The 22,616-nt window shown below is 38.5% G+C and overlaps 1 protein-coding gene, 1 non-coding gene and 1 pseudogene across 2 annotated transcripts; 1 reads left to right on the top strand and 2 right to left on the bottom strand.

Annotated features, from left to right (window-relative positions):
• Positions 1-336: 336 nt before the first annotated feature.
• LOC137728284 (uncharacterized) lies at positions 337-17,535 on the bottom strand (the record flags this gene model as incomplete). The annotated part of the gene is made up of 6 exons (XM_068467117.1): positions 17,078-17,535; positions 16,872-16,986; positions 11,298-11,349; positions 11,048-11,113; positions 1,350-3,560; positions 337-845 (listed from the first exon to the last, which is right to left on the bottom strand). Coding segments are annotated over exons 1-6 (3,411 nt in total), but the record flags the coding sequence as incomplete, so codon positions are not given.
• Positions 4,940-5,050, top strand: LOC137730376 (small nucleolar RNA R71). Its single transcript, XR_011068137.1, has one exon. It is a non-coding gene; the product is annotated as a small nucleolar RNA R71 (small nucleolar RNA).
• Positions 17,536-18,185: 650 nt separating the features above from the next.
• On the bottom strand, positions 18,186-21,991 carry LOC137729348 (disease resistance-like protein DSC1; annotated as a pseudogene).
• Between the last annotated feature and the right edge of the window lie 625 nt (positions 21,992-22,616).

Below are 22,616 nucleotides of genomic sequence, written 5' to 3'. Positions count from 1 at the left end.
AAACCCTTTTTCAAAGCAACCCAATAGTTTGTCTACAAACATAGCCCTCATATACATTCGTGTAAGCAAAAACACACTTAACCACAACTAACACAAGGCAAGTAGGCAAAGAATATGGAATGGTGACAACATAAACACAAAATGAGGAAAGAACACAAACCACACTAGGTTGCCTCCTAGTAAGCGCTTTATTTAATGTCTAGGCAAGACATGGTAGCTTGTTCACGGTGTTGTAAACTCAAGAAAATCTACAACTTGATAAACTTGCTCTTCCTCCACTTTCTCCAAATATGGTTTCAATCGCTGCCCATTGACTTTAAAAAAGGTGCCATTCTTCATGTTCTCTATCTCCACAGCTCCGTGGGGAAATGTTTGTAGCACCTTAAATGGTCCCACCCACCTAGACTTCAATTTACCTGGAAAAAGTCTCAAACGTGAGTCATACAACAGTACTTTCATACCTTGGTGAAACTCCTTCCGTAGGATGGCCTTGTCATGATAGAGCTTAGTCCGTTCCTTGTAGATTTTTGCATTCTCATATGCTTCATTTCTGAGTTCTTCCAACTCATTAAGTTGGAGCTTCCTTGCTATTCCAGCATCCTTGTAATCAAAGTTGAACTTCTTGATGGCCCAATATGCACGGTGTTCAAGCTCCATTGGCAAATGACAAGTTTTCCCAAACACAAGGCGATAAGGACTCATGCTAATGGGGGTCTTATATGCTGTTCTATATGCCCATAGTGCATCATTCAACCTCAGTGACCAATCCTTCCTTGTAGGGCTTACGGTCTTCATCAAAATGTTCTTGATCTCCCTATTGCTAATCTCCACTTGTCCTGAGGTTTGAGGATGGTACGGGGTTGCCACTTTGTGGTTGATGTTGTACTTCTTCATCAAGGATTCAAAGGGTTTGTTGCAGAAATGGCTGCCACCATCACTAATAATAGCTCTTGGGGTTCCAAACCTACAAAAAATCACATCTTTAAGAAAATTCAAAACAACCTTATGATCATTAGTTATTGTAGCAATGGCTTCAACCCATTTGGATACATAATCTACTGCCACTAATATGTATAAGTAACCAAAAGAGGATGGAAATGGTCCCATGAAATCGATTCCCCAAACATCAAAGAGCTCCACCACCAAAATGTTGTTCAATGGCATCTCATTTCTTCGGCTAATGTTCCCCATTTTCTGGCACCTATCACACTTAGAACAAAAATCAAAAGCATCTTTGAATAAAGTAGGCCAAAAGAAACCAGATTGTAAAACCTTTAGAGATGTCTTTTTGGCACCAAAATGTCCTCCACATGCCAATGTATGGCTGAACATTAGAATGCTTTGTTGCTCACTCTCTGGGACACACCTCCTAATGATTTGGTCAGGGCAATATTTAAACAAATATGGTTCGTCCCAAACGTAGTGCTTTACCATGGCAAGGAACTTCTTTCTTTCCTGAAAAGAAAGGTCATTTCTAATTATACCACAAACAAGATAATTAACAAAATCAGCATACCATGGTTCTTTTTCTTGAATAACAAGGAGTTGTTCATCTGGAAATGATTCATTTAGAGGCAAAGGTTGTCCAACTCCATGGTTTTCATTGAGCCGTGACAAATGGTCAGCCACAACATTATCACTTCCCTTCTTATCTCGAATTTCCAAGTCAAACTCTTGTAGTAAGAGTATCCATCTAATTAAGCGTGGCTTAGCATCCTTTTTTTTCATCAAGTACCTAAGGGCTGCATGATCAGAAAACACAATAACTTTAGATCCAACAAGATATGACCGAAACTTCTCTAAGGCAAAAACAATAGCAAGCAACTCCTTTTCAGTTGTGGAATAGTTAAGTTGAGCATCATTTAGAGTCCGGCTTGCATAGTAGATCACGTGTGGGAGCTTGTTCACCTTTTGCCCTAAAACTGCACCAATAGCATAGTCAGAGGCATCACACATTAGTTCAAAAGGTAAAGACCAATCTGGTGCCATAATAATAGGGGCCGAGGTTAATTCATGTTTCAAAGTATTGAATGCATCCATACAAGCTTTATCAAAATGAAATACAACATCTTTAGCTAACAGATTGCATAATGGACGAGTGATCATTGAAAAGTTCTTAATGAAACGACGATAAAAACCCGCATGTCCCAAAAAACTTCTTACTCCCTTCACGGTTGTGGGAGCTGCCATATTGGTGATGATGTCAATTTTGGCTTTGTCCACCTCCATTCCTTGGCTAGAGATTACATGCCCCAACACAATTCCTTGTTTCACCATAAATTGGCACTTTTCCCAATTGAGAACCAAATTTGTTTCCTGACATCTTTGAAGTACTAAAGAGAGATGGTTAAGACATTCATCAAAAGAGGAACCAAACACTGAAAAGTCATCCATAAATACCTCAATGAATCTTTCTACCATGTCAGAAAAGATTGCCAACATGCATCTTTGGAATGTTGCTGGAGCATTGCAAAGTCCAAAAGGCATTCTTCTGTATGCAAATGTGCCAAACGGGCAAGTAAAGGTAGTTTTCTCTTGATCCTCCGGAGCAATTGCAATTTGATTGTAACCTGAGTAACCATCAAGAAAACAATAGTGTGAGTAACCTGCCAATCTCTCAAGCATTTGATCTATGAAAGGCATAGGAAAGTAATCTTTTCTAGTGCTAGAATTCAACTTCCTGTAATCGGTGCAAACACGCCAACTAGCCGTGGGTTTTGTGGGCACAAGCTCTTTGTTTTCATTCTTCATCACCGTGATTCCCACCTTCTTAGGTACCACCTGAATAGCACTCACCCATTTGCTATCAGAAATGGGATATATGATCCCCACATCTAACAACTTCAACACTTCATTCCTCACAACTTCCTTCATGTGTGGATTGAGCCTCCTTTGTGGTTCACGGGTTGACTTTGCTCCTTCTTCCAAAAGAATCCTATGCATGCACATGGTAGGGCTTATTCCCTTGATATCTGCAATAGACCAACCAATAACTGATTTGAACTCTTTTAACACCCTAATTAGTTTATCTTCTTCATTTGGGGTGAGGTCAGAAGTTATGATAACTGGAAGAGTTTCAAATTCAGCTAGATATGCATACTTTAGATGTGGTGGAAGTGGTTTAAGTTCAAGTTTTGGTGCCTTAACAGTGGAAGGGGTTAAATGTGACCTCGATGGTTCTAAAGGCTCTAAAAGAGGTAAAATATTCAAAGGATACGGTGCCAATGCTTCCAAGGCAGCTACCTCTTCCATGAGTGCATCTTCTTCATCAAACTCATCTTGAGATTGACTCAAAACAGTTTGTAATGGTTCATTAGATTGTGCCTGCAAGAACTTAGAGAAAACAAGCGAATCAAGCACATCAATGGCATAACAATCAAGAGATGAAGAAGGATGTGAAAGAGACTCAAACACTTTGAATTGAACGGTCTCTCCTAGCACTGTCATAGTGAGGAGTCCATTTTGCACATCAATGATGGTCTTGGCCGTGGCCATAAACGGTCTCCTAAGCAAAATAGGCAATTCTCGGTCATGTATAGGAGCTTCTTCCATGTCCAACACTACAAAATCCACAGGCAAGATTAGTTTATCAATTTGAACTAGAATATCCTCTACTATACCTCTTGGATATTTCACGGATCTGTCCGCAAGTTGTAATGAAATGGTGGTGGCTTTCAATTCCCCCAAACCTAGTTGAAGGTATACGGAATAAGGCATTAAGTTGATGCTAGCACCTAAGTCAAGCATCGCCTTCTCTACCTTCTTGTCTCTTATGGTGATGTTGATAGAAAAACTTCCTGGATCCTTGAGCTTTGGTGGAAGTTTTCTTTGCAACACGGCACTTACATTCTCGGACACCACTACCTTCTCATGTGGTCCATACTTCTTTTTGTAGTTGTTTAACTCTTTGAAGAACTTCCCATAAGCTGGCATGTTCCTAATGACATCAAGCAAAGGTAAGTTAACATTCACCTTACTTAGAATATCAAAAATCTCCTTAAATGACTTATCCTGCTTGCTCTTGGCAAGTCTTCCAGGGAATGGTATTGGTGGAGTGTAAGGTTTCTCGGCCTTGTGAAGATTTGGTGCTTCAAACGAGGGAGTAGCATGGCTTGGTTCCTCATTTGGTTTCTCATTTTCTCCTTGAGTAACCTCTGCATTCACATGATCAGATTCATTAGTAACTTCATTGCCAACTCTATTATTGATAACCTTACCACTTTTAAGTGTAGTGATTGCTTTGGCTTGCTCTTGGTTCCTTTGGAGTATCACAGGTTGGCTTGGAAACTTTCCAACCTCTCTTTGGCTCAAGGCATCTGCAATCTGCCCCAATTGTGTCTCCATTTTGGTTAGAGCCGCCGAATGTTGTTGGAGAGTGCTATTGGTGGTTTGTTGGAATTGCAAGGTATTTTGGGCTAACAATTTAACCGTATCCTCAAGAGTAGGTTTTGGTTGGAAGTTTTGGAATTGATTGTTGTTCTTCCACGAAAGATTGGGATGATCTCTCCAACTTGGGTTATATGTATTGGAATACACATCATTCATTGGCCTTTGATTGTAAGAATTCATGAGGTTCACTTGCTCTTGGACATACTCGGGGTAAGCCTCCCTAGATGGACATTGATGAGTACGGTGGCTTGGTATGTTGCAAATGGCACACACTTCACTTGCTTTTGGCACCATGTTGAGCACGGATTCAAGCTTCTTTTCTAGGTTAGCTACCTGCAAAGAAAGATCATGATTAGAGCTTGTTTCATATACTCCAACTCTCTTACCCCTTACATCTTTGTGTTGAGCATTAGATCCCAACATCTCATAAATGTTATATGACTCTTGAGCATTCTTTTTCTTCAAAGCTCCACCTGCTGCATTATCAACAGTTGATTGACATGTTTGGGTTAGTCCATCGTAGAAAATTTGCATTTGTAAGTGAAGAGGTAACCCATGGTGTGGACATTGCAACAAAAGGCCTTTAAAGCGCTCCCAACACTCATTGAAAGGTTCTCCATCATCTTGTTTGAAGTTGAAGATTTGTCCCCTTAATGTGGCTGTCTTTTGAGTGGAAAAGAACTTTTCCAAAAACTTCTTAGCCACGGCATCCCATGTGGTGAGTGAACCAGGTACTAGAGTCATTAACCAACCCTTGGCCCTATCTTTCAAGGTGTAAGGGAACACTCTCATCCTCAGATTTGCTTCACTTACTCCCTGTAAAGGTAAACCACTCACAACATTGTAAAATTCTTTAATATGAGCTAAAGGATCTTCATTAGGTAAGCCATAAAAAGAAGGAAACATATGGAAATGTGAAGATTTAAGATCATAGTTTCTAGCTTCTGTGGGCAGCAAGATGCATGAAGGTGAATTTGGTATGATTGGTTGAGCAAAATCCTCCAAAGCTCGAAGATCATCTTGGTCGCCCGCCATCTCTTCTTCTCTTTCCCAATTAAAGTGCTCCGATCCTTCACTTGTTGGACTAGACGGTTTCCCTTCCTCTTCTTCACGGACAATGGAGGAACTTGTTGGCACAAAGCTTTCCAAAGTGTTGCCCTTTAACCGTTCAATTCTTTGGCCTAATTCAGCAAGTCTATTTGACATATACTACCTGAAACAAGATAAAACAAGTTTGAATAAAAATCAGAAATCTACTTAAAATGAAAAGAACAAGGTTTAATATCAAAACAAGCAATTATAAGGGACTGAAATCAGTCCCCGGCAACGGCGCCATTTTAATTGAGGTTTTCCTTCTTCGTGCTAGAATATGTTTAGTATAATGGCACAAGTAAGGGTGTCGAATCCACAGGGACTAATTGGACCTATATAATCACTTGTTTTGCAAGAACTTTTTACTAGAGAAATAAAACTAATCAATGTAGGCAGATTTGTTGTTGTAACTTGAAAGCATAAGGAAATGAAGTAAACACAAATAAATGAATCAACAACTAATAAAATGAGATAGTACCAATGGAGATGAAGCTAGGGATTCGATTTTACCATTGCTAACCCAAGGCCATGTTTGTTAAATCAGTTTATACTCAGTCATCTACCTATTTCTTGAGTTTGTTTCACTTAGATATGATCAACCATATGATGTGTGGATTTGATCAAATGTCTTTAATCATGAGCCTAATTGTGATGTGCAACTTTGGTTCCTAATCAAGAATATGTAGTGCACAAGAAACTTTCACAAAACCAAAGGGAACACTCAGCAGGATGTTTGCAAAACATTCCCTTCATTCATTCACATATCCACCAAGATTATGCATGATGTGTGCTTTAATCTTGGCTAAACAACCTGTGGTTAATTCAAATGATGATCAAGCATTAAAATCAACACACTAAGTCACAATTAAATCGGAGAATGAAACAAGAAATAGATAAATTAAATGAGAATTCTAAATTAACTACATGGCAATCTTGCAAGGCTACATCGAATCCCTAGAGAGAGATTAGTTACACTTCATGTTTACAAAAGGTTTGACATAAAAATATATAACATGAGTGAACATAGGATTAAGAAGAAAGAACCTTTGAAGCAAAACTGATGTTGAAATCCCTTAAGAGTTGCCTTCGGTGTTGGTGCTCCAAGTGTGTTGTAAATGAAGGTGGAGCGGCTAAGGTTGAATGGTTTCTGCAAATGGGAGAGTGTATGGAATGGAATGAAGCCGAGAAGAGATTGTGTAGAAATGGAATGGGAGCTTGCGGCAAAGGGGAAGATTGGATGTGTTTGTGGTGTCTTGCGTATGAAAATGAGATGTGATTTTTGTGTATGAATGCATGGGTTTTTATAGGGGGAATGGGAGAATATGTGGGTGATTGTTTAAGAGTGAATGTGGTTGTTATGATTGAGAGTGCATGTGGATGAAATAATGATGGAAACAGAGCTAGGTTGTTGGTGTGTGAATGCATGTGTTGAATTTGTGATGCAATGATGAAAGAGTAAGTGCATGTGTGTGTGAATGGTGGTGCAATGATGAAAGAGTAAGTGCATGTGTGTGTGAATGGTGGTGCAATGATGAAATGATGAAGTAGGAAGGTGGAAATGCATGTGTTGAATTGGTGGTGCAATGATGAAAGAGTAAGTGCATGTGTGTGTGAATGGTGGTGCAATGATGAAAGAGTAAGTGCATGTGTGTGTGAATGGTGGTGCAATGATGAAATGATGAAGTAGGAAGGTGGAAATGCATGTGGCTAAGGGTTGTTGATTGGGCTAGAGGTTTTGCATGGCTCAAAGGATTGTTTGATTGGGCTAGGCCCTTTGTTTTATGTCCAAAGTGCATACAAGGCTTTCAAATTCGTCCAACACTTTGGCTCCAAGCATATGCTATCCATTCCAAGCCCAATTTTGCTCCAAAATGCATCTTTTTGCTTCCTTAGCCATATGAACCTAAAAACACACGAAAATGGCTTAAACTACTAAAACAACTATGAATTAACAACATAGATGCACGAAAACAAGCTAAGTAAGTCGCCTAAATATGCTCCTATCACCACTACACCAAAATTTACACACCTACAGAGGCTCCCTTCTTGTAAATTCTCCTAGCTATCACAGCTTTGGGACTATTTTGAGCCAAGCCATCTTTCATAACCTGAGGCAAAATAGTTTGAGCACTAGTGTGATCACCCAATTGTTTCTTAAGACAACTCACATGAAACACTAGATGTATCTTAGTCCCCAGTGGCAGTTTAAGCTTGTAAGCCACATCACCAATCTTCTCAAGTACTTCATAGGGCCGATAGTACCTAGGTTGTAGATTGTGATAACTGTGAGGTGCTAAGGTTTGCAACTGGTATGGTATCAACTTCAAGTAAACAAAATCACCAATTGTGAAATGTCTCTATGTCCTTTTCTTGTCACTGTACTGTTTCATCATATTATGAGCCAGCTCTAAGTTAGTTTTTAGCACAGATAAGTTCCTATCTCTTTCAAGTAACCTTTGCTCTACTGTATCAACTCTTGTAGTGCCCATCTATAAGGGATTATGTGGGGTGATGGGTATCCATAGACTAGCTCAAATGGAGTATATTTAGAGGAGGTGTGACAAGAAGTATTGAAGCACCATTCAACCTAAAAGAGCCATTAAACCCACTGCTTTGGTTGACCTTTCACAAAGCATCTGAGATAGGTTTCCAGGCATCTATTCATCACCTTAGTCTAGCCATCACTTTGTGGGTGATACTTGAGCTCATGCACAACTTTGAGTTTTGCAATTTAAACAGTTCTTTCCAAAATGCATTAATGAAAATGTGGTCTTTATCACTGACAATAGAATTAGGCATCCTATGCAACTTGAATACGTGATCTACAAATAGATGTGCTACTACAGTGGTAGTGTAGGGGTGTGACAAGGGTACAAAATGAGCATATTTTGAGAGCTTGTCAACCACCACTAATATCACAGTTTTTCCCTTACAATTAGGCAAGCCTACTAGAAAGTCCATGCTAATGTTAGCCTATACCCTATGAGGAAGCAATCCAGGGGGTGAGATAGTTTCAAATTTGTTTTGTTGACAAAGTTAACACTCAACAACAAACTTCTTGATGTCGTTTTGCATTCCTTCCCAATAGAAACTCTTCTTAATTCTCTAGTAAGTTTTTAAGACCCATTGGTGCCCAGATGCAGGAGTTGAATGATGATCCTCAATGATCTTAGTTCTCCAATCAGAGGAAGGACTTAAAACCATTCTTTGTTTGTAGCACAGAAATCCATTGTCAATAGAATACTTGCCCAATGTTGAACTTCCAGAGCCATCTTGGATAGCTTGAATCACTTCTTTCTTTTTCTCAACAATCCACTCATCTTGCTTATTACTCATTCTGAGCTCATCCATCCATCCAAAGTATCAATATGATATAGCAGTACACTCCGTGTCCATGTCTTTTACAAAAATAGAAGATTCATGTAATTGAGGTGTCCTTTGAACTTTAGAGAGTGCATCAGCAACTACATTTTGATGCCCTTGTTTGTATTGGATTTCATAGTCATACCCCAACAGTTTTGACACCCATTTCTGTTGGAAATGAGTATTTGCCCTTTGGTTTAGGAAATATTTAAGACTATTATGATCAGTCTTGATGATAAAGTGTCTTCCCTAGAGATAGTTTTGCCATCTCTTCACAGCATGTATTATGGCAATCAACTCTCTCTCATATGTAGAGAGAGCTTGATTTCTGGGACTTATAGATTGGCTAGTGAAAGCTCTAGGTCTCCGTGATTGATGTAACACAGCACCAATACCACATCCAGATGCATCACATTCTAACTCAAAAGTTTTAGAGAAATCTAAAAGAGTAAGAACCTGTGGTGAAACCATAATAGACTTGAGTTATTCAAAAGCCAATGTAGCATCTGAATTCCACTCAAACTCATCATTCCTTGTTAGTTTGTACAAGGGTTGACATATCTTCCTATATCCTGGCACAAATTTCCTGTAGTAGCCAATGAGTCCCAAAAACCCTCTTAACTCTTTAACATTTTTGGGGGTAGGCTATTCCTAAATTGTTTGCAACTTGGAAGGGTCGACAACTACACCATCACGGGATACAATATTCCCTAAATAATCTATAGAAGCTTGTCCAAATGAACATTTTGATTTCTTGAGATAGAGTTGGTTATCTCTAAGAATTCCCAATATAAGCTGCAAGTGAGTCAAGTGGTATTCCCAAGTCCTGCTATATATCAGAATATCATCAAAGAAAACTAACATAAATTTTCTGAGATATGGCTTGAACAAATCATTCATAAGACTTTGAAAAGTGGCTGGTGCATTGGTGAGCCCAAAAGGCATCACAAGGAACTCATAATGCCCTTCATGAGTTCTAAAAGCTATTTTTTCCACATCTTCTGAGTTCATCAAGATTTGGTGATATCTAGATCTTAGATCTAACTTGGAGGAGTACTGTGCCCCATACAATTCATCTAGGAGGTCATCTATCAAGGGAATGGGGTACTTGTCCTAAGTGAAACAATTTTCTATGGCTTTGTTGGCCTTGAAATCAAAGAATCTCCCCAAAAAACACAGTAGCCAATAGTCAAGCAGTGAGTAATAGGACAACCCGCCTAATTGAAATCACAAATAGTTGTTAACATTATTGGATTGTTAGAACGAAATAATAAGCCTTGACCTGGAGTAGATTTCAAATAACGAACAACACGAAGCGCAACATCCATATGAGGAATTTGTGGGTCATGCATGAAACAACTTAGAACATTTATAGGATAGGTAATATCCGGCCGGGTTATTGTGAGATAAATTAATCGTCTTACTAGACATTGATACTTTTCAAGATCTTTGAGGAGTTCCCATTTGTCGGACAATTTTGTATCATCCATAGGAAATACAATGGGTCTTGCTCCCATAATCCTTGAGAATCTCTAATGCATATATTACGTTGTGAAATGTAAATGCCACTTTTGGATCGAGAAACCTCAATGCCCGGAAAATACTTCAAATCACCAAGATCATTAATCTGGAAGTGATTGGGGAAAGAAGATTTCTTAGAATCAATTACAGCCATGTCATTGCTTCTAATCACAATATCATCCATATAAATGAGCAAAGTTGTGAATAAGTACCTGACTTTTTCGTAAACAGTGAATAGTTAGCTTTGGATTGTTTGAAGCCAGCAAAAAGAAAGGCATAAGAAAATTTGGCAAACCACTGGTGATAAGCCTGCTTGAGACCATAAAGGGATTTGTGGAGGTGACATACAAGGTTCTTCCCCTAACGCCGAAGACCAGGGGGAATAGACATATAAATTTCCCCATTTAAATCACCATGCAAGAAAGCATTATCAACATCTAGTTGATGAAGGGAGCAACATTGACTAAAGGCAAGGGCGAAGAGACAACACACAGTGATCATCTTAGCAGTGAGAGAAAAGGTATCATGGTAACCAATACCTTCAGCCTACGTAAAACCCTTAGCAACCAAACGAGCTTTGTAGCGTTCAATGGAACCATCAAAATTATGCTTCAGTTTGTACACCCACTTACAAGCAATAGGAACTTTTCCCTAGAGGGGCTCGTAGTCAAGGTCCAAGTACGGTTGGCATGTAAAGCACCAAGTTCCTTGTCCATGACACGGTGCCAATTAAGATCACTCACAGCCTCTGCAAAAAAAGATGGCTGAACACACCGACTAACAGAGTAGATATATGAAAGATGGCTCCACACACCAACTGACGGAGTAGATATATGAAAGACGATTGTGAGATAAACAGTAGTAAGAAAGATAGTTACAAATGGGATACCATGTACCTTTTACAAAATAGTAACAAATGGGATACCACGTACTTTTTACTGAATCGGGCTGCGAAGTTAAGGATGGATATGGTGGCAGAGTCACCTGCAAGCAAACATAGTCCTTAATATGATAGAGGGACATAGGGACGGGAAGAGGTATGAGTGGGTTGTAATTGGGCATCTGGTGTTGTGGGTTGTAATGGGGCAACATGTGGTGTATGGGCTAAGTTGGTAGTAGGGAGTAATGAGGCAGTGGTGTGGGGGAAGATTGGCGTGTGGCCTAATTTTTTGTTTAAATTGATTTTTGATAATCAATTTTTTTATAACACGTCATCAAATATGTGGGTCATATATTTGTTACATCGTCACATAACAGTCAAATTAACGATTTAACTAAATGACATATGAAATTGCAACAAAATAAAAGTTTGTGTATAAAATTGAAATATTTTAAAGATATTGTATGAGGTTCAAATCCGAGGGGGTAAAATGTAATTTACCCTTATTTTTTTAAATCAACAAAAAGAAAACATAATTCAAATTTGTCTTTAATTTTCTCTAATTTCTTCCTCCATACACCTTGATTTATTTTCTTTTATCATAGGGCAAAATGAGTAGGGGAAGACTTATGAAAACTTGGAATATTGACTTTAAGAAAAGAGATGGAGAAGTTGGAGCTAACAGAATACTTGATGCAAAATCGAGCGTAGTGACGTTTTAAGATTCATACAGCTGATGTCACTTAATGAGATAAGTATTTGTCATTGTTGCCCATGCTTTTCAATAGCCATGGAACATCAAACGATGGTCCTTTACTTCTCCTTCATTTCTTGCTCCCTCCAAAATTTCAAAATTTTGTATTTGGTTTTCCGTGGAGAAAATTTTCCTCTGCAAACTAATTAGCTCTTCAATATGCGAATTACAAACATAATTTTCACCAAAATTTTTACAAGCATAATTAGATTGAAGCCATTCAACTTCTAACAGAAACCTATCATACTTATCACTCCTATTTCTTTTATTTAAAAGAACAATATCACTTCCACTCCAATATTGCTATCATAGAATTATTGTGAATATATTAAAGAAGAAAAAAAAATATATATATACAATAAGCTAGAGGGGACATGAAATAATACCCTAACAAAAAGGTAAAAAACTATTAGAAACAAAAAACAATTAAGACAACTCCTAAGAGAAATGAAAATTTGGAAGTCCTACAAGATTATAGCAAAACCCATAATTGGACACAATGGACAAGAATCTCACCATTGAACCCCAACATGATCAACACCATAGTTTGCCAAACAAACCACCAGCTGATTTCTTTTTCAACAAATGTGAGAAAATAGAATATGCATGGAAGAGAGAATAATACAACAATTTTTTCTAATCAACCAATAAACGACAAGGCACCCTGAGAAGATCCATTAGAGAGAAGACGCATAGAGAAAATGCATAGAGTAAAATTCTCTATCTTCCTTACCACACCTCTCATTCCTCGCCTCATCTTCCAAACCCTTCCTCGACCGCCTCTTCAATTCCACCCACTCCACCAATTTCCCCTCTTCCAACGTCGCCCTTCTTCTCTGTCGCAGCCATATCAAAGGCTTCTCTCCTCATCCTCCTTCCTCCATATGTAATACTTGGTGGGTCTATTTTCTGAGCCAAGTCAGAGCTTTCTTCAGCAAAATCATCGATTGGTAGCAATGTGATTAAGAATCAGTATTCTAGTAAGGAATCACAACCAAAATTGAAAAGCTTTAGTATTCTTCAGAAAATCTGAGAAAACTAACCCGTGTTTTAAATAAAGTACTTGATGATGATAATTTAGTCCCACTTGGTGATGTATTGCCTCAAGAAATTGGTTCAGGAGCTGATAGTGATTTGTGATAAATTCTATGAATACGCGCATTTGTGTACATTCTGATTATTTCAGTAGTCACTTTGTGTTGACAAGTTTCTGGGCTCTATATGGGGCTAGATGTAGCCTAACTTTTTGCTACCCAAGAATTAAAATTGCTAGTATTTGATAAAATATGATTTCATTTCATAAGGGAATAATGTTACACTTTTAGTATTTATATACAAGTATCTTGTAACTACTAAGGAAAACAAACACAACAAACTAACAGATTTCTTAACCATTATGTAATATCTCTAGATGGTGTAGTTACAATATTGCCCATAATATCCCCCCTCAAACTAAACTGAGGGACTTGAAGTCAAAGTTTATCACGGAGGAACATGAATCTTGACTTGGAAAGAGACTTGGCACAAATGTCAGCCACCTAATCTTAAGTACAAATAAAATGCACATAAATATGTTTTGCCAAGACTTTTTCCCGAATGTGATGATAGTCTATTTCCACATGCTTTGTCCGAGCATGGAAAAATAGGGTTCTTGGCAAGGGATATGGTAGAAATGTTGTCACACCATAGTTGAGGAGAACTAGGCAAGCAATGGCCAATATCAACCAACAGTTTGCATATCTAGGTAATCTCAAACGCAGTGCTGGCAAGAGATCTGTACTCTGCCTTTGTGGAAGATCGTGCTATAGTTGGTTGCTTTTTAGCACTCCAACGAATCAATGAATTTCCCAGAAAAACACAATAAACTCCAGTTGATTTTCTATCTTGAGCACAATTGGCCTAATCAGCATCTAAGAAAGCTGTGATGGTGGGAGTGGTGGAACACTTGGAGGAGAACCATAAACCAAGATCAATAGAACCCTTAAGGTACCTTAGGATTCGCTTAACTGCCTGAAAGTGTGAAATTATCGGGTTATGCATGAATTGGCATACAAGGTTGACTGCAAAACTGAAATCTGGTCATGTCCATGTAAGATATTGAAGAACACCAACTAATGAACGATACTCAGAAATATTTTCAAGTAATGGAGATTCATGATCAAGTTTAGAGATGTTGAGTGGTGTACTGCAAGGTTTGGCCCCAGTCATGTTGGCTTTAGATAACAGGTCCAAGATATATTTGGTCTGAGATATGAATATGCCTGATGATGATCTTTTAACTTCAAGTCCAAGAAAATAATGTAGAGGTCCAAGATCTTTGATTGGAAACATGGAGCTAAGTTGCTGAATCACTTTTTGACAGGTTGCAGAATTGGGACATGTGACCAAAATGTCATAAACATAGAATAGGATGAAAACCACATCTGGAACCTTTTTGATAAATAGAGAACGGTTACTGTTAGAGCCTACAAAGCCAAGAGAGTAAAGAGCACCATAAAGCTTCTCATACCAAGCTCTTGGAGATTGTTTTAAACCGTACAAGGATTTATGCAATTGACAGACATGAAATGGCTTAGTTGAATCTTCAAAACTAGGAGCCTGTTGCATGAAAACTGGTTCAGTAAGTATACCATGTAAAAAGGCATTGCCGACATCGAGTTAGTTTAAAAACCAATCATATTAAGCTACAATAGTGAATAGAAGCTTAATAGTAACTAGTCTAACTATGGGATTGAAGGTTTCAATGTAGTTTAGACCTTCCTGTTGATTGAATCCCTTTACAACTAGCGGGGCTTTGTACCTGTCTGTAGTTCCATCGGGCTTTCTCTTGATTCGAAAACCCATTTGCATCCTATAATATTCTGTGATCAAGACTTAGGGACAAGAGACCATGTGCCAATGTTGATAAGGGCATTGACTTCTTCTTGCATTGCTTGGCTCCAATGAGAGAACTTTGAAGCTTGAAGGTAAGTTGTAGGTATATAATCCACTGAGAGTTGAGAGGGTAGGAGGTGTTTAGTGGCAGTGAGGGCTTTAGGCTTGAAAATGCTAGACTTGGACCTTGTTTACGTTGAATGAGTGTTGATGGGTTGGATAGGGTTGGTGGTGATGGGTTGTGAGATTGCCATTGAAGAGCTTGAAGTTATATTGGTGGAATTGATAGGTGAATTGGTAGGTTGAATAGAGGAGGACGAATGAGGTGAGGTTAAATTGGTATGAACAGGTGCAAGAGAAGAAGTAAATGTATAGGTAAAGATGGATGAAATGGTTGATATTGAACTAGGTTTAAATTTGGAGAAGTAGGTGAAGAGGTTGACATATGGTGAAATAGGAAGCTTGATTCATTGAATAGAACGTGCCCGGAGATATGCATTTTGTTGGTTGCAGGATTAAGGCACTTGTAACCCTTATGATTCAAACTGTAGCCTAAGAATACACATGCCTTACTCTTGGGATCCAACTTTGAGGAAAAAAAATTGTAGTTTGGTGCTCGATGATACAGAGATTCCCAAGGAGATGATCTTGATGCAGTGGACAATTTGTTAATAAGATAGATTGTTATGTGAAATGCCTCAACCCAGTAGATGTGAGGTACTTTAGAAGCTGCCAAAAGAGTGTGAGTAGTTTTAACTAAATGGCGATGCTTGCATTTTGCACACCCATTTTGCTCAGGGGTGTGGGGGCAAGTGAGTTGATGTTGAATACCATGTGTAGCCAAGAAAGTTGAGAAATGAGTACTCAAGTACTCTCTACCAGAATCAGACCTTAGAGGAACAATCTTTGTGCACAGAGAGTTTTCAACTAGAGACTTATATTGCATAAAAGTGGACAGTACATCAGAGTTGCATTTCAAAGGATAGAACCAGCAATATCGAGTATAGTCATCCACAAAAATGACAAAGTACTTAAAACCTTAAGAATAAGCTATAGGTGATGGTCTCCAAACGTCTGTGTGAATGTGTTCTAGAGGCTTGCTAGTTGTACAATTTTCTAAGACAAAAGGAAGCCTAGAACATTTTCCTAATGCACAATCTAAGCAAAATGATTAATTTATATGAGATAAAACTGAAATACAAGATTGAGAGGCAAGCTTATTGATAATCTTGATAGAGGGGTGACCCAATTGTTGGTGCCAAACATCTCTTGAAGCTTTCACTGATGCAGTGAGTGCTTTATGATGACCAATTGTAGAAGTGGAGAAAAGGAATGGATAAAAACTGTGCTAGACAAGTCTTTTAAAACGCATCATCCCCGAATAAAGATCATTCACAGTGAAGTGAGAGAGATAAAGATGCAGATAATATTGATTATCAATCAAAAATTGATTTACAGAGAGAAAATTATGTTTCAAATCAGGCTCATATAGGACTTTATTGAGTTCAAAAGCACTAGTAGAAGTATTCAAAACAGTAGAACCAGAGTGAGTGATGGGCAAACATTTTCCATCACCAATGTACACTTGTTCGGACCAGTTTAAGCTTTCGGATTTTGCAAAGTTGCATAAGAGTTGGTCATGTGTGAGGTGGCATCGGAGTCCATAATCCAAGTAGGATTTGAAGATAAGGCGTTGGCAACCATTGCTGAATGAGAGGGTTTTCCACCATAGGCTGGATTCATGCGATGAGGGCAATCACAAGCCTCATGATCAAATTGATGACATATATTGCAAGAATTTTTCTTGTTGTATGAAGAAAAATTATTTTGACTTTCACGATTATAACGCTAATTGTTGTTGTTCTGGCGATTATAATTGTTTGATCTTTGATTATTATAGGATATGTAATTTCCACAAGTGAAATTGCCACGATTGTAAGTGTGATCCGCTCCACGACCTTGATTGTTGAAGGTAGAAGAAGCCTAAGCAACAAACGCCTGAGGGTTAGAGTTTGGTGCAGGAAGTGGAAGAATACCAACAAAAGTATCGAGAGCCTGAAAAGATGATGATTCAGAGGTGATTTTCTTGTGATTAGCCAACTGGATCTCTTTCCTAAGAAGCAGACCATGTAGTTCATCAATTGTTGTAAATTCGAGTTGAAATTGTATAGCATCAACGAATGAATCATATTCAGGGGAAAAACCTGACAGAGATCAAATCTGAATCTTCAACCGGAGAACCAGCACCATCAAGGGCATCAACAATTGCCTCATTTTGTTGAAGATATTGAGCAGCAATGGAATCACCTTTGTTAACATTACGAAGGTGAGAACAAAGCTCATGGATGCGAGATTGAGAAGCCGTGGCAAGTCTTGATTCCAATTTCGCCCAAAGTTCACGAGTCAAATTCACACCAACTGTATAGGGAATTAGGGATTTAGAGAGTGTGGAGTTGATCCATATGAGAATATTTTGATCATTCTCATACCAAGAGACATAGGCAAGATTGAGGATGCGATTTCCCGAAGAATCAAGAAGAAACTGAGGCGGTGCTGCCATAGATCCATCAATAAGACCGGTAAGATTGTAGCGACGAAAAACTGGAGCAAAGAGAGCACTCCAGGTCAAGTAACTGGTGGTGGTGAGCTTGATTGGCACCATAGATCCAATGTTTTGGATCGTGATTGAGGCAGAGATTGAAGCAATGAGAAATTGTTTATTTTTAAGTTAATTATGTATGAATTACTTGGAAATGTTCATATGAATTTGGTATAAACTTCAATAGAACTTATATCTGCATGTTGAATTTGGTGAAAACAGAACCCAATAATTCCACTTCAGTTGTTATTTCTTAATGAAAGAAACTAATACAATAATTAAGGGTCCCTTTGGGACCCGATTCTGTGCGGGTTAGAATTATTTCCTTAAAACTATAGGTACCAAAATGTTCGGGAGATCTACTAAGAAGAGGAAAGTGAGTGAAATGGGAATGACATGGACGTTGATGATGAGGATGACTACTGTGCAACGAGTCAATCTGAAAGTGAGTGAAATGGGAATGACATCGACGTTGTCTGGAGAAAAGTTTTGCTCCGGACATGCCCAAATAGCTTGGGATGTGGCAAGACCAACAATCTGAGAGAGAACAGGTTCCGTAGAAGTCGCACGAAGTAAAGGTTTGACTTGACCTTCCCATAGAAGGTAGTTGGTATCTATTAGTTTGACAGAAACAAGGGTGGCAATGTTTGGAGTAGGAGGAAGAGAAGAAGAGGAAGAAGCAGCCATGGGGGAAGGCACTAGGGATTCCAAGATCGAAACTTACTCAAATGTACATGAGTACAATATTTATACATGAACTGTCCTCATAACCATCGTAGATTAATTACAACATAAATGACAAATGAATTACATAACGGAAAGTGGTTAAAAAGAACTTGTAACAAAATAAAGTACAAATAAATTGCAGAACGAAAAGTGGTTACAAACAACTCATTCAATAGACGATTAAGAGGGCGACTCCCTCGCAGGTTCCATTTGCTTCCTCTGACTCATCACTTCCACTTTCGTCCTCTGACTCATCGCCTCCACTTGCTTACTCGGATTCATCGCTTCCACTTTCTTCATCAAGAGCCATCTCTTCCACTTGGATTAGTTGTTTCCACTGGCTTCAGGATCAACACTCCCACTTGCTGCAGACTCATCTTGTTCTTGTCGCGAAATGACATCAAATTTTAATTTCTCTGCATCTTCGGCATACAACAGGCATATTCCACAATTTTCCACCTTATAGTTGTACCGGAAAGGCTTCGTTTCGAAGTGAACAGAGACCTCAGTGACACGGCAGTAAAAATCCGAGGACCATTTTGCTCCCTCTTCATATTCAAGGTCTTTATACAATACGAACACGTGCTTTGAATCTAAATTGCAACCATCACTACTTTCACCCTTGCACGGGACAAAGACAGGACAATCGATTCCATGACTTTCACCCTCTTCAGTTTTGAAATTGTACTTGCACTCAAACTGCATACCTGATAGATCTTGACGTCCGGATGCGACAACAGATGGACCGAATCCCAAGAAACCTTTTCCCGATTGATCTTGGTGTCCGGATGCCACAACAGATACAGCGAATCCCAAGAAACCTTTTCGAAACCAGTTTGCAGGAAGCTTGACATTTATTGAAGCCCCCTCATTTTGATGTACGAACTAATTTGGAATTTCGTATCCCAGACATACAATTGTAACTAAGGGCTCAGAAAACTTTTGCTGCAACATTAATTGACATCATGTTACTTAACAGAGAGAGAGAGAGAGAGAGAGAGAGAGAGAGAGAGAGAGAGAGAGACATACGTAATCTTCCTTTTCTTCTTTGAACTTTGAAGACGCAGTTGCCACTCGCATGATTCTAAGCTGTGCATCAACCATTATGCTGCTTCTTGCATCAGCATCATAACCCAACCTTCCGCAATTATAAAAGTGAAGTTGCTCTTGAAGCAATTGATATCTATTCCAACATTGCGTAATTGCAGTCATTGAACTTGACACTGTCATCAGTGACTTGCACCCATCTGCTTGAAGACGATTTAGCACTGGGAGCTCTGGTAAAGATTCAAGGCTCATGCACTCGATTAAGCAGAGGAAACACAGCTGAGAAGCTTGTTTGGTGGTTGAGGGTACGCTCCGAATTTTGGTTCCATTCAGATTAATAGCCAATAATGAGGTTGAGCAAATGAGATCCTCAGGGATTTGTAAAATTCCGCTATGACCGAGGTCTAGTACTTCAAGAGAAAGCAAACCAACTGAGCCAGTCGGTTGAGGAAAATTTTGAAGTTTCCAACAGTCATTAAAGCTGAGAATTTCAAGATTTGTTAAGTTGTAGATGCTACTTGGGACAACTTTAAGTTTCTTGCACCGACCAAGATCTAATGTTTGAAGGCCAACTAGATTTCCAACAGACTGGGGAAGCTCTTCAACTGCTGTCCCTTCTAAACGAAGAAACTCCAGGTGTTCCATTGGCTCCAATATTTCAGGGAATTTGTAAAATCTAGTGTAACCTGTGAGATCAAGTCGCTCAAGAGATTTCAACTTACAAATGCTCGACGGCAACTCCTTTATGCCACTGCCGCTTAAACGTAAGATTTCAATGTTGCCTGGCATGTCTGGAAGATACTCGAGACTCTTGCACCATGAAAGATCAAGATAAGTAAGCTTGTCAAGATCTTTAAAATACGAAGGGATTTCAACCAAACTTTCACATCCACAAAGATCTATGTGCTCAATATTTGGACTCCCCAAGAGGTTTGGAAGTGCAGTTAGACATTTGGAATAACGAAGTTTGATCACTTTTAAGTTCATAAGATTCTGTAACAAATTAAAGAGAAACGGTAAGAATTAACAACTTAGTCTGAATAAGTTCTACACTACTAGTATCGTTCACAAAATCTATAATAAACACATATACCTGGCCTCTATTCCAAAGTTGCGTGACTTGGCTGTCCGGCATATGAAGCTCAACAAGATTTTCAGGAGAAAATTTTGGGGACAAAGTTTTCAAAGGATATCCAAAGTTTTCAAAGGATATCCCTTCCAGGAAAGATAACGAAGAGAATTGGGAAGAGAGAGAGAAAGGTTTAATTTGCAGTACTCTCTAGAACTGTCAGCATTTTGCCACATAGAATCTTTCAAGCACACGCTAGAATTATCAACATTGAGCAATCTCAGATTATACATATTTTCGAAGTCTGCACGATCCAAGTTTTGCTCTCCAATGCTGGACTCGTTAAAGAATATGGCTTGAACCTTTTCCGTACCCTGACAATAAACAACAAAGCATAAATGTGAACACATTAACATGCAACAAAATTTAATCAAAACTACATTTGTAGGAATATGACTTATTTATTGTAATTGAGTTTTCTCTAGTCGTCTTCTCATAGGAAGTACACGGTGTCATATTCATCTCTTTCTTTTCTTTATTGTTTAAAAGCAAAAGTGAATGCACTTGTGGCTCTTACCGTGTCATTTTTCAATACATGATAGACATCCTCAGCAATGAACAGCCTACTCCGTCGTCCAGGCTCTTCAATACATTGTTCGAGAACAATTGCCCGACCCGTTTCTTGTACCAAATCATGCATATCTATGGTTTCCCATTCCGAATTAATCGATATGAGAGACCGATCACGGAGAACTCTAATTCCATCTGCCGCACATAAACCACCATGCATTTGGCCAAAATTTGCCATTTTTTTTACATCTTCAATATGATACCCTTTATAAAAGCATGCTATATCAAGAAATATTTCCTGCTCATGTCTTCCTAATCTATTATAGCTTAATCTGAACGTATTTTGAATTTCTTCATTGGGATAATTTCTCAGTTTTCTCAATACATCTTCGCACTCGTCTATGCTCTCACATGGAAAGAATAAGGAACCCAAAATTTCAAGAGCCAGTGGAATGCCTCCAGCATATTCTACCACCCTTTCCGACAACTCCATATATTCTGCTGTAGGAAGGTTATCGTTGAAAGCATGAAGTTGAAAGAGCCGAAGAGCGTCATCAGTTTTTAATTTCTCAACCTCATATATATATTTTTTTTATCACTAACAGCTTTCAAGAGTACGCTCCATTCTCTACTTGTTACAATGATTCTACTTCCATCGCCGTACTGAAGATTATCTGCAGCTACATCTTTTATTTGCCTTGAGTCAGTAACATCATCAAAAACAATGCGAACCTTTGTACGGCTGAGCCTTTCTTGAACAGAAGTTGAATCTATGGAGAGATTTCTTCCTTTAAGATCTCTTTAAGAAGTGTCTTTTGCAATTGATCGATTCCATCTTTTTGCTCTGATTTCTCCCTAACATTGTAAAGAAAACAACAAGCTTCGAAGTTAGAAGAGAGTATCTTGAACATAGCCTTGGCAAGGGTGGTTTTTCCAATACCTCCCATACCCCAAATGCCTACAGTGCAAACATCTAGCGAATCATTAATGCTTAATAATGATTCAACTTGCTCGATGCGGCTTGTCATTCCAACCAAGCCCTTTAAATCATATGCGGTTTCACGTTTCAATTTAGTTGAATATCTTCCACAACTTCTTCAATGAAATCAGCATGTAAAATATGAATATGAATGACGAGCAATATAGAGTAAGTATTACCTTCACTAGTCTATAAGAATTGTTTAAATCAGATAGTCATAAATAGAAATTAGTTTTTACTAAAACCCAATTTAAAAACAATGTACACGCACAGTGTATTGACGTTTTTGCCTCTGTTTCATAGTTTAACTTTTTTTTAATTTTTCATTTTGCACAGTAAAATTACTAATATGCCCTTTGGCCCCGCTGTTATCAATTTAGCCGACGTGTGGGTCATTTGATATTGCTTTCTTCCAGTGTCGCTCCCTCCTTTGGATAAGAGATTTTTCAGTGCAATCGGTATACAGGGTGGTACACCACGTTTTATTATTCAAATAATGAGATATGTGTGCTAAAAAGTTAATAACTTTAAAAATAAAATTTCTCACCCCTTATATTAAAACACATGATGTACCATTTGTGTTCCGTCGTAACTAAAAATTTCTCCCCTTTGACATCAATGTCTCTTATTTTTGTTCCTTTTTATGTGCTATGGAACCAATTTCAAAACCAAGATTGAGATTAGAAGAATGAGGAATTAGCATGAATATAAGCCGATTCAGTAGCAGCAGCGAAAGCAGTGAATTTTCAATTG

Source organism: Pyrus communis, chromosome 3 (assembly GCF_963583255.1).
Source record: "Pyrus communis chromosome 3, drPyrComm1.1, whole genome shotgun sequence".
NCBI lineage: Eukaryota > Viridiplantae > Streptophyta > Magnoliopsida > Rosales > Rosaceae > Pyrus > Pyrus communis.
The sequence above is the reverse complement of the archived record's forward strand: the minus strand, read 5'-3'. Positions and strand labels throughout refer to the sequence as shown.